This window comes from Aythya fuligula, chromosome 9, assembly GCF_009819795.1.
Source record: "Aythya fuligula isolate bAytFul2 chromosome 9, bAytFul2.pri, whole genome shotgun sequence".
Taxonomy (NCBI): Eukaryota; Metazoa; Chordata; class Aves; order Anseriformes; family Anatidae; genus Aythya; species Aythya fuligula.
The window spans coordinates 16,981,466-16,994,761 of NC_045567.1; the positions used below are offsets into that span (position 1 = coordinate 16,981,466).

A 13,296-nucleotide genomic window follows, 5' to 3' on the forward strand; every position below is an offset into this window, starting at 1 on the left:
TTAAAGTCCCAACCTCTTAGTGACTAATGTCAGCATGATTCTACATCATAGAAAATGGATTTTAAAAATAATAATAAAACTGTCAATACATCATAGCAATGATCACACTGCCAAGCAACACGTTCATATTGTTAGTAAATACGAAATTTAAGTTTATTCAAGTTCAAATTGACTCATCATCTTCCACATGGGAGAGATGCTTACCTCAAACTCATACATCAATGCACCCATATTCTAGTGTGTTTCCCTTTTTCTTTTATTCGTACCTCTCAACAAATTAGAGTGCCTAAGTTCAGAACAGTAAAGCAAAAGTAGAACTTTAAAGTCAAATGACTTCAGGTCATCAAAGCACTCACAGAAATGAAGCCTACTTAGCTCTTGCTGAGGTCCTCTGTTGAGTTTTACTGAGGTTTGCTCCATAGTGATCACCACAATGTTCCTTCTTGGCCGGGACAGGGAGGCACAGCAGGCTGTCTTCACAACTGGGAACCACAGCATCTTGCTCAGGTGCTCTCCAAGAGGAAAAAACAAGTTAAGATCCTTGCAAGATTTTCTGGGACCAACCCAAAAGTTGCCTGGATCTTGGCTTATGTCCGCTTTCTGGATAGTCCTGGGATAGACTAATACCAATATACTGGCTGGTAGAGGAAGGTTTTTACATTTGAGAGGAAGTTCACTGAGGTAAAGGTGGCTGCTTCACACCGATCTGTGATGTGCTGCATCCTAGCGTGGAATGGCACAAACCTTGTATGGGTGGGGCTGCAGCGTGGCCCCAAAAATAGGCTCTGTGTTGATCTTTGTCACTCCCTCAGGAAGGCGGAAGGTGAATGCCCGGAGCAGGTTGGCAAAGAAAATGAAGAGCTCAGTCCTTGCTAGGTGCTCCCCCAAACACACTCGGTGCCCTGCAGAAGGAAGAGGGAAAGGACAGTGAGTATCTAGGATTTTTTTTTTTTAGTTTTGTCATCACTTTGTTCATTCTTGCCATAAGCAGAGGGGACTCTTGTTCAGGGCCAGGATCCTGAAAACCACAGAAATAAAACTTCCTGAATTCTTTCTCAGAAAGATCCCATCCCTCCAATGTCACAGGTTAGGAGACACCAAACAAAAAGCCCAGTGCAAATCCCTGATGTACTACCATCTTTCTTTCTTGACCAGGCGGAAAATTATTTTCCTTTTATAGGAGATCTTGAGCTTCAGGGTCAGACATGAAGAATCTGCCAGCTGTTTACACATGCTTTCTTAGTGAGTTAAGTCGGCAGATCAAAATTACTCGGCAATGGCCTTTGCAACTGAGCAAAGGCTTGGTCACTTTACAGGCAATCAAGAAGCCTACTGTTAATCTCCAAGTGTTCCTCACTGGAACCAATGGCACACACAGCACAGAAACAAAAACTAAAGAAAACAAGTTAATAATATATTCACATTTCCAGATTAGCAGACAAGTTAAAGGAAAGCAAAAGCCAGCTATTCCATTTGCACTAAGAAACTGCTCCTGGATGGACATCTAAGTGACTACCCTGCTGCATCAGCAGAGATACTAAAACAGAGTAAGAACTTTACTGCTGAATATGGTCACAAACTGTGCTATGTTATCTTAATTCCCTTCTTTTGCAACTGGCTTTTCAGTTCTGTACCCAAGAACTTTGTGTATCAGGATGCATTTCTTCTCTTCTTTCAGCTCATTCCTATAAGAGGGACTGCAAGCAACTCCAGCATACAAAAGGTACATCACTTCTCAGTGGAAAAAAAAAATTAAAAAAAATATGAAGGATACTACAGGAAAAAAAAATGTGGATGAATGCAATATTTAACAAGCCTAGGAGGTTCAGGAATTCAAGTGGGATTCCTATTGCATTGTACTAAGAGCAGGTTGGTGCCAGAGAGCACAGAAGTGTCTGTCTCGGCAGATACAAGCCAGTACTATTATTTAAAAGAAGCAAACAGTGGTGACATGAGGTGTTATCTGAAGAAATATCACAGTCTCAAACTTCTGTATTCTTCATGTAATCTGTTGGGACTGTTCAAACTGCCAGTGTGCTTACCTGCTGAGAATGGTAAGAAGGCTTCTCGATTTTTAAAGTTTCCATCTTTATCCAGGAAATGGCCAGGGTTGAACTCCCGAGGTGTCTCCCAGTGCTCAGGATCATACAGAACAGATGCTATATTTGGCAAAACAATGGTGCCCTGCAAGGAAGAAACCACTGGTACAGTTCTATCAACTAACCTCTCACCTCAGTTTCTGCCCGGTGGATAAGACTTCTGTTTGTTGCCATTGCTTTCTAATGTGCAGATATCAAGTGGTTAGAGGAGTATCTTGCTAGAAAACAGGAGTTGTTAGTCATTTTCTTAGCTGGAAATTATCAGTTCCCAGCCTTGCGACCATGCCAGTGGGTGTTATTAGCGTTAGTAATGTTTGTACAACTATATTGTGGTGCCCACTTCTACTGATAGTTTTAATGACATTTGTAGTAGGCCTCTTTTGTTGATATTCAGGTCCCAGTCTTGGAAACCTTCTTTTGGGTTTGAGAGAGAAAAAAATGCTTTTAGGTTTGAGAGAGAGAAAAAGTTTTGTCTTTACTGGTAAAGAGCACGTTGTTCCCAGCAGACCAGCTCGTGTGCCTTAGGGTACCTGACTGTCAGATCCAGCCAGAACAGAGACTGAAGCCTTCACCACAAAGTGAGTTAGGTGGGGCCAAACATGGAAGCCAGTAATGGTACTGGCCTCTCCCATCTCTCTTGCAATAAAAGCAACTGATGCTTGCTAGGGTTTTACAGTGAGAACTGGCACTCAGCATAGCTTATGTCACTTTACAAAATTATTTAGTGGCTGTGAACACCTGTCTCAGGCTTTATTTTGGAGCAACTCCCTTGCTGTCAGCTGTACAGATTCAGGCAGGTCATTGCACTTGTCTCAGCTCATGGAGCTATTACCATCCCCTTACAAGTCTTCCTCCATCCCAGCAGTGCTAGCAGTGCCAAGCTGGGCAAAAATGTCTTAACAAGTGCTTTGATAAACATTTCTCCTCTCAGTCTATATCCCCAGCCAAGTACAGCTGGTCTTTGCTGTTGTGTCATTTGTCTGTACCTTTTTGACAGGGAAACCTAGCAGTTCTGTATTCCTCACACACACTCTGGGCATGCCAACAAAGACAATGTTGCTGAAGCGCTGGATCTCATGAACCACAGCATTCGTGTAGGGCAGCTTTTTCCGATCCTCATAGCAGATTAACTGGGCAGGACCCAGAACCGCATCCAGCTCCTTCTGCACTTTCTCTGTGGAGAAATATTCATCACTTCAGATGGGAAAAATGCATCAAATATTTCAACTGGTCTCTTTTCCTTAGAGCAATAGGAAAAAGTAGTATTTCAGCATAGTACATAAAGTCTTTATGATTTAGCTTCATATGTTAAATTCGGACGTTAAAAGTCAATAGCAAAACAAACAAACAAAAAAGCAGTGTGGTCCAGAACTAAACAAGGACTCATAAACAAGGACTATACTGTACTTATTTCAGCTTTGACATTTATCTCACAGTATGCTTGGTGGGTGTAGGGTGAGTCACTCAGCTCCACATTTTGAAGGTATTTAGGGATTGCTTAGTTTATTTTATCTTAAAATCTATATCTCATTTTCAAAATTGACGCAAATGCCTTGGATATTAACTCCCAGTGCAAAGGAGGACTTGGTCCAAGTATGGCAACAGTGAACAAACAACATCAGAATCACCCTAAAAGTCTGAGTGCAAATATGCACACGATGACACAGTCTTTTCAGTTTCCTGCTCAGATTGTGGGAATACAGATTATCTTCCTAGCTTTCAGGACTTGAGCACAGCAGATGGAAGAAACGCTGACTCCAGAATTATCCAAGTCCTTCTTAAACCCTGGCCATATCCTTTCTCTTCCTAGTGTAGATTTTAGATGGGGGAGATTCAGTCTGGATCTACAGAGGCATTCATGGCATTGACTTGTCAGTGCAAATAACTTTTCTTTCACCACGACTGCCTTCAGCCATCTGGTTTGGCCAGGCGAGAGGATGGACCTTTGTTTATTTCCACTGCTGTAATTTTAACATGGTGCTCTTTGTGTGTCCAGAGAGTGAGAGCCAGGCTCAACTAGTGGCTTCTGTGCCTGCCCCTAATTACATCCAGCCCTCATTAACATTTGTAGTACCCACAGTATTTCACAGCAAGAATCCCTCTCACCTTGGATGTCTGGATACACCACCATGTAGAGCAGTCCCCAGTACAAGGTTGTGCTTGAAGTCTCTGAGCCACCAAGGAAAAGGTCATTTATAACATACACCAAATTGTCTTCATCATACTTGGGCTTGTCCTCATCTTTAGACTGAAGATGATGATAAAAAGGTGAGGATAAACATTAAAGTTAGGTTATCCTGTATACCTCCTGAGACTCATTATTTCCACACGTGGAAACAATAGCACATACACAAAGAATATTCAGATTTACAGTTTTTAATGAGTACTAAGAGATTAACAGTTTCACAAATGTATGTGGTAAGGCTGTGTTGCTCTTTTTCATGAGGTGGATTATTCTTTCATTAAACAAACAGGCAGTTTCATGCCTGATGACTTAATCCTGAAAATTTTAGAACAAACTGCAACTTTTACAGTTAGCCCAGAGTGTACTTCTAAACATGTGCCCAGCAATATGTCACTCATTTGGCCTTGGTCTCTCCAGTAAGCTATCAAACAGTGTCATCAGGCAGAATGAATACTTACTTTCTCTATCTCAGCCAGGTAAAAGTCAATGAAATCTTGCGGTTCAGCTGGCATCCCTCTCTCCATGTGCCTTCTAATCTCCTTCCTTGCAAAAGAACTGAGGACATCATAGCAAGACAATGCCTTCTTATGAGGACCAGGGAGACGGCACATCAGCCAGGGGAAGATTTCGTACAGCTGCAGGAATGACATACAAGAGGCAACGTGAATTAGCTGTCAGTAACAAAGCTGCTTTAGACGCACCAAAGGGCTGAATTGTCCTGTCTGGAAATGCTGATAGTGGCGTAAACAGATTGTCATTGTTTTGAGTATTATTTTTTTTCATCATGTGGGGAAACATTAATATTAATTTTGACACACTCCTGAATCTGGGAGTGTCAGCCAACACTCTGCTCATCCCACTAACTCAGGCAACTGGTGGAGCTCACAGAAGGAAAGCATAGACTGGGTAGCACTCTAGGATAATTTCATTTCCCTTTTAACTTCTAGAGGAACCAATAATGATTAAAAATGTTAAATCTTCAGTCTGCTCAGAGTGTATTTATACACATACTTGTTAGCTCAAAGTACCATCCTCTGTTTTGGACAGCTCTCTCTTTGCAGCATGTGCCATCCCACCCTGCCAAGCAAACAGCATTTCTGTCTCCTCACTGCCTTTGCTCTTTCAAACCAACCAAGCAAAATTCTCAAATTTTGTTATGTGATCATTTGTTGGTCATCCCACTAATCCTTCTTTTACATTTGTTTCACTCTAAACTCACAACACAAAATGCCAAGACACTGGAAAAGGTCCCACAGATCATTACATGCCAGAACCTACTTTAACATTTCTCTGGATCTAAACAGAAAACAGTACTGGAAACACTCTAGGATCCTGTTTGCCTTTTTCATCCTGTTTTCTTCTAGTTTCCTCCAGTCCCTTTCCTCTTAAGCTTTGGACTGGAATGTTCTAAGCTTGTAGCAGGTAATTGTCTCATTAATTCCTGATATGATTCATAATTTAATTTTGTACTATTAGAATTTCTTCCATACTTATAACTCCAATCCACAATATTTATGAGCTCTTGCAGCAGGATATCCTGAACCTCCACTGTATTGTTACAGTCTCCTTGCTTTGATCATCAGCAAATGTTATCTGTTTTTTAGCCAAGTTCTTCAACAAAAATAATGAGTAACTACAGTCAGAGAGTCACTGAACTACTGCCAGAATAACTCCACTAATGATGTCTTTCACTTATCTAATTATCTCTTTCTTTGTCTCTTAGAAATTTTTACCCTCTTTATAAACTTTGAACCAGTTGCTCTGCTTTTACTGAGGACGCATTTTTGTATCCACACTTTCATTTTCTACTTACTTCAGAAAGAAAAAAATAGCATGTGATTTACACACCTGATAAATGAAGCTGCCTGCAAATCTGAATATGTTCTCTGTGGCACTGATCAGTTCATGGAAGGTTTTGTCCTCATCAGAGAAGTGATATCCAAAAACCAGAGCACAAATTACATTTGAAATAGAATGGAAGAGAGGGAAAGAAGGATCCACAGGTCTTCCTGCAAACACAGTAACTAGCGTTCACTCTCAATGTTTTCTTCAGTTGTTCCTTACACAGATAAGATGAGATATTATTAGAAATTACATAAAATAATATCTTCATCTGTCTGGGGCATGAATGGGGACAGATGTGACATCAATATGTATTCATGAAAATAAAACAGTCTTAAAGCAAAAGATAGTGTTAAACTGTTTTCTCATTGCTCTAAAATAGTCTCATACCCCTTCCCATGAAATAGTATTGCACAACCAAGATTAATTAGAAGATATAATATTAAACCTGATGTCCTCTGTTGTATGGAAGAAGAAAAGTTAGACAATGTGCAAGGCAAGAAATGTCACAGCAGATGAACAGAGAGAAGACAGCAACAAACATGTTCAAAAAAAAAAAAAAAAAAAAAAAAAAAGCTACTTAGGAGAAAAGACTGAAGAAGCTTGTGAAAGTTTAAGAGTAGGTTTAGAAACAGGTTTTTAAGAAAGAAATTTCCACTTGTAATACTAGGCTCTATCTGTTCTTCAGGCTTTGGTGAGTTTGGATATACATGTATGACTGTGCCCACCCCAACCCTAGAAAGAGGTAGGTAAGCTTGCATACTGAAGATATGGATCCAGAAACTGAAAAGCATGTAATTTTTTAGCAGAGATACCTTTCAGGCTCACAAAGAACTCCACCAGGTGAGAGGCCTCCTCTTGCACTCGATACTCCAGGCCTTTTTTCCCCATCCCCAGACTGCGTAGAGTCATTATACCAAAGCGTCTCTGCTGCTTCCATGAGCGACCGCTTGCCAGTATAATACCTGAGAGCATTCCCTGGCACATTATTATTTGTCATAGACATGGATGATTCGTTTAAAAATAATTATGAAATACCTGAGTAAATCAAGGAACATACTGTGGTACAAGTATCTTTAGGAGGTAAAATTATCATAACCAAGTATACCCAAACTATAACTAACCCACATGTTCTTAATATTGATTGTAGTTAATTTTTGAAAAGAGCAATCTAAGGATCTGCTGACTGCTTCACTTCTTGCTAAAAACTGCTGAAATACATTAAGAAGAAATGGATTTTAACGTGACAGAGTCACTCTCACAAAGGGTATTCAGGAAATGTTTAAGAGTGACTGCTAACAGCTATGAGACTTCTGGAGGAAGGTGTTATAGGTCTCTCGCTCATGATAGAAGGTGTTTGGCAACCATATGTAGTCTATACAGTTGCCAAACCTATAATGATGCTTTGCATTCATGTAACATACAGCAAAATCATGTGCAGCAGAATGAATTATCCTATGAGGAGTGTAAGATTGCTGAGTTCTGAGCTAGGACTGCACACATCTTGAACACAGCAAAAAAGGTCACCTAGAAACAACCTGATCTGGAACGTTTCCCAGGCTTGGGAGAGCTCAGGACAAAAGGCATCATGACAAATAGCAAGCTATTCTCATGAGCTAATAGGGTATTTGGACAGAGCATCCTGAATGGGAGGGCAGAGGGTTTAACAAGGCTGAGCAGGAGTAGTTTGCCAAGTCGACATTACTGTGCATTATTTATGGCAGGAAAATCTCACCTTTTCCTTTGGCCATTGCTCTGAAGAAAGGAGATACCATCCTTCCAGAAACATCATCAGGGCGTGTAGTCATGCCATCCTTCACTGCCTGAAATCCATTCAGTATGATCACTGGTGCCCACCCGAACCACAAGGTGTATATGTTGCCATAAGTTTTTGCCAGCTGTGGATGGGAAAAATGCCAGAAAAGAACAGATAAAACTGAGTAAAATTAACCAATTAGGAGAATCTGAAAATAAATACCTCCATCAGAAGATCCCGATGTAACTGAAAGTTCATTTGCACCAAGTTTCCAAGCAATGGGAGAGGAATTGGTCCAGGAGGGAATTGCTGGCTTGCCTTTCGAAGTTTGAGAAATTGAACAATTAAAAGAAAAATGACCAGAACTACAAACGCTTGACTTATTGTCAGCATTTCAAAGCTGATTTTTCAGCTTCTCTCTATCAAAAATAACGTAGTGGAGCTTGGAAAAGGTGATCTTGCTTCTTGTTCCACCAGTTCTCTTTGCAGACTGACTCCTGTAAAGTCTCAATTCCTTTCCCTCCCTCTGTCCCTCCCTCTTTATCACTGCCTACCTTTTTCCTGCACCCCATATATTCTCCATACTAGGATACATCAAACCAATCCCTGACCAAGGGCGTACCTAGCTGTCTATAGGTAGCCACAGCCTGAAAATGTGGAATCACGTGTGCTGAAGGTATTTGCCTTGGGAACCTTAAAAACATGCATAGTTGTTCATCTCAGAATCACTGAATTCAGAGTACTGTTTACATCCTGGCATGTAACTCTCATAGGTTAGATTTAACAGGTGTTTTAGTCACAAATATTAAGTTGTCTTTATATGTGATTGCAAATTAAGATTTGCCTCACAGTTCACACAGACAAAAACATCAGTAGTTGGAGACTAAGCATGCAATTAGGAGATGAAATTGTTACATGTAATTTCTGAAAATTTGGCCTTGAGTGTTCAAACTTGTTTTTTTCCAGTAAGAGGGTAACAATAACATTTTCAACAACTGCATATTAATGACATTAAGATAATAATTAATTCTTACATTAGAACTAAATAACGAGAAAAACAATCAACATACAAAATTATGCCCTATTTAAAATGTAAAATGTAATTAAATTATAATTGTCATTATTATGTATAATTTTTTTGAGTATGTAACTTGTATTAAGGACTTTATTTTCCTTGGTTTATTTTCTACATTTGTAATCACAGTTTCAAAATCCTGGGTATTATGTCTATGACCAGTTGTCAATAGATTTACAAAACACATAAAAAATTTGTCCTCTGATAATGAAGGGATTCACACCTAGTATGCAACACAGAAAGGAGAAAGCACCGGGTGTCAATCGTCAGGGGATCGTATCTTGGCATTGCAAAGAGAAAATGTCTTCGCTAAAAAATGAGGTACAAGTCTGAACAAGAAATTGCCCTGCCTTCCAACACATACATGAATAGCAGTATTTTGCAAACCTGGCAACATTAGGGAAGTATTGTGACTCAGTGATGTCAATCTGTCTCCTCCATTTGGCCAAAATTTGCAGTTATCATAGGTACCTACATGCCTGCATTATATAATGAAGACAGAATGTAAAATTAGTTGTTTTTTTGTTTGTTTTTTTTTTTTTTTTACGACCTTATCTTATCTATGCAAGTGTAACAAGTGGACATTATGGGCAGCATGTTTGGGAAGGGGGTTGAGGTATCCCAAGTTAGTTACAACTGCCAACCACGAAGCAGGAAATAGCTGTGATAGGACTCAGCAAACTGCAACATCCCCCCAAAAAAATGCCAAAATATTGAATTTTAAATATTGAAAAAAAAAAAAAAGAACAAAATTAGTTTTGTGCAGCCAACAAAATCAGGAGAAATTCTGACTTACATAAGTTTCATTAGAAGACTAAATAAAATCATATTCATCTCGTTATCTGTTTGGTCACTATCACTTTTAGAAAGAAAACTTGGAGACAAAGAAAGGCTGAGAACGTTGCTATAATATATGACAGCGAACAGATAAAATAATAATGAATAAAGACTGTAAGACTAAAAGATTGCAATGCCGATGTAACCCATGTACCATCTTTGTCTTTAAACAGTTCATATGTTCAAAGCAGGACATCCAGAAGTTTACAGTGCGTATACTTCTAAATTAGCATTAAAAAAAATAATAAATAAATCAACAACAAACTCAAGATATAAGCACTGACCTATAACTTCAATTTGCTTCAAGCAATACTAACAATAAGGAATGATTACATTTCTCTGGTTCCTAATCCATCAAGTATCTCAGGGTGCTTTACCATTATTAACCACATTTTTGATCTGTCAAGGCAAAAATATCTATTCCTACATGCTAGTAAATTACACAGCACTACAAGATTATTTATATTTAACGTGTAACGGAGCAGACTTGCTAATCAGACAAGTATTAATGCCCCAATATTTACATAGTAGGAATGTAAATGATAGGCAGCTGCAAAACGTGAAATACAGAATCAGCCCAACTCGGTAATATAATTACTGCACTCAACTTGTAGTGATACATTATCCCAGATTAGTGTAAGTGGAGCTGTACCAACTCCCATTACCTATCTCCACCTTACGCTTTTCGTTGTAAATCCTTTGTAGTCAGGTGTTTACAGCTCCCCAAAGTCCTTAATCAGTGTGTGGCAAGCAGAAATAAAAGAACAGGAGGTACAAACCACAGGAGACTGAGATGGAAGTGGCCATGTGGGCATTACGGAGGGTCACAGGTTGGCTGGTAATTGTGAGAAGGTAAAACATCCTCTGACCAAACCTGGAATTGTGACGGTTCCCAGTCTTCAATTACACTGTCATTCCTGTTTCTCTCCTTGCAAACTTTGTCTCAAGCAGAGCTATTTTCCATGAAATTCCAGGTTTCGCAGCCTGACTCAGGAATATAAATAAGCCTCTCCCAAATACTTTGGAGAAAGATTTAGGTGAAATTTCTGTATTAAATTTGTCTATCTTAAGGGGAAAAAAATCAACTGGTAGCACAGAAGCTCGATAACCCTCCATCACATACACACTCCTAAATCTCCAGCACGGTGACAGAGCCAGTGACCTTTTGAGGTATAGCACTAAGTGCATTAAGCTGCTAACAGAAGAAATCTGCTTTGCTAAAGTAGCAACGTGGCAATAAGCCATGTGCAAAGTGCGGTGGGCAGAAGGCTGACTCGTGCCTTTCTTCCCCATTTGGGAAGTTTTCTTGCTTGCTTCCAAGGACAGCTGGATGATGGGGACTAGCACTGTGAGGTGCTAATATGAAGAGAAGAGGGAGGTTGAGGGTTGCACACCGTGTGTGGCAAGAAATTCCCTTCACAATTGATCTTACAGCCTGAACTGTGCCCCAACAAGCCCTGTTAATCTGCTCGCTCTCTCAGCATCTGCCTCCGTGCTGGTTCTTTGTTGCTCGTCTGCCAGTCCCCTGGGGGAGGCAGGGACACATCTCATCAATGACTGCATTTATCCAAACCTCCCGTGAAAGAAAGCCCTCAGACTTGTGGTTTTGCCATTCGGCTGCCTGCCTTCAGGAAATAATTTCCAGCACCTATAGCAACTCCACTAGTGTGACTTTCAAGAAAGATGGTAAGCACACTCAGCAGCTTTCAGCATTTGCCAATTACTTATGGATCAGAGGTGAAGTTGGGTGGCAGCCACCGATGCTATATAGTAAATTAATATGCAAGAGATTAGCTATCGATACTGGCAGAGAAAATGCAGTCCTTTAGACATAAGTTTCTCAATCGCTTGCACATGAAGCAACTGCAGTACAAAACCCCCCCATTCCAGCAACCCAAATATACATATTTGACCTATTTTTTTATTTATTGCCCCAATTATCATGTTATTGCTTGTGTTTTCCAGCAGCAATGTCCAGGATGAACCTTTTTCCCAAAAACATGCTTCACGGGTGTTGAGTGGAAGGACTGAGAAACTCTGCTTGAGATCAAAGTTGTTGCTTCTCCTATAGATATTAAGCTGCACTAGTACTGCTAGGAGAGGTATCAAAGGTATCACTTCTGATATATATATATACATACATATATATGCATACACTAGCAAGGACATCTTCTACCACAAGAAACAAGAGGCAGCCCGTCACTTTTACATATTGCCAATAGTTAAATGGGACGGCAGTGTGGGGACATCCAACACGCATGGGACAGCACAAGGCTGAGGTCTGGACCTGGAGACAGAGGAGGAGAAAAGAAGCGCCCTCAAAGGCTGAAGAACTGCTGTACAAATGGAGAAAAATAGGAGCAGAAAAAAAAAAAAAAAAAAAAAAAAAAAAAAAAAAAACTTCTTCCAGGCTTATCTGCTTCATGAAAGATTTTCTTCACGATGTTTCATGAACTATTTCACCAACTGGAAAATCCACTCAGCTTGTAGAGGTTCTCAGGACACGTACCAATAAGATCAGCTGCCCATCACCTTTGAACCTACTGAGTGTTTCCCACATGTTTCCCATGTCTTCAAACACTTTTCCTCAGATCTTGCCTTTTTGCCTCAGGAATTTGTCCTTGTTTTCATTTTTCTTGCTTTTCACACCCCTCTTTCCTGCCAGAAGAGCCACATGCACAAAGCTCTCAGCTGCCCTAACAGACCTAACACTCACGCAGCAGTGCTGGAAGCAGGAACCACCACATAAGAAGACTTCGCAGTATTTCCAGGCAGTTTCCACAGCAAGGTGATCTCACCATTTGCTGTGGCTTCCCAGAAATAGGCACAGCTCACTCAGAGGCTGATAGCCAGGTGCCTCCCCTCTGCCAGTCGCTGAGACCTCTCCAAAGCAAAGCCATTTCACAGATTTACGGCCAGGTTCAGCTGGATCAGCGCCCAGAAAACACAGGTTAGAAAAGGAATCCATGAATAAGTAAGAGGGACTGGGTTTCCTGACTGACCGATGAGCCTCACAGGCATTGTTACAAGTATGTACATCCTTATCTCTCCTCTTAAATATTTATAAAAACAGTAGGATAATTTCTTCTGCTGTTACACTTGGTATTTCCTGTCCACCTTCAGGAGATCACACTGATTGCTTTGTTCCTTCAGAAGCCAGGAGGAAAAACAGTTTGTACATGTATATTTGCATATTATGGCTGCAGAAACCATACATTTCACAGACATGAACCGGTCCAGAGAATGGTGTTTTGTCAGCATTTCATAGCTGGTTTTCTCCACTTTGTGTGAAAAAAAAAAATTGCCTGCAACGTCATGAAGGCCAAAATTATTTTTTTCCACTGGTCTTTCCTGTGGAGATTTAGCCCTGTTAAATTTGTGCACTGCACATACCTGCCTTTTACCACTCTTCTTTTCCTCACTCATTTCAATAACATGTTCCAAGCTGAAGAGAACGTCATTGGTTCTGTCACAAGCAAACTTCTCCCAGCAGACATTACAT

At 40.2% G+C, this 13,296-nt stretch overlaps 1 protein-coding gene across 1 annotated transcript; it reads right to left on the reverse strand.

Annotated features, from left to right (window-relative positions):
• Positions 1 to 230: 230 nt before the first annotated feature.
• On the reverse strand, positions 231 to 8,275 carry LOC116492601 (cytochrome P450 2J6-like). Its single transcript, XM_032193425.1, has 9 exons — positions 8,105 to 8,275; positions 7,862 to 8,024; positions 6,942 to 7,091; positions 6,133 to 6,293; positions 4,743 to 4,919; positions 4,206 to 4,347; positions 3,086 to 3,273; positions 2,043 to 2,184; positions 231 to 902 (listed from the first exon to the last, which is right to left on the reverse strand). The coding sequence occupies exons 1-9, from the start codon at positions 8,273 to 8,275 to the stop codon at positions 724 to 726; spliced, it is 1,473 nt and encodes a 490-aa protein (XP_032049316.1). The 3' UTR covers positions 231 to 723.
• Positions 8,276 to 13,296: the final 5,021 nt, after the last annotated feature.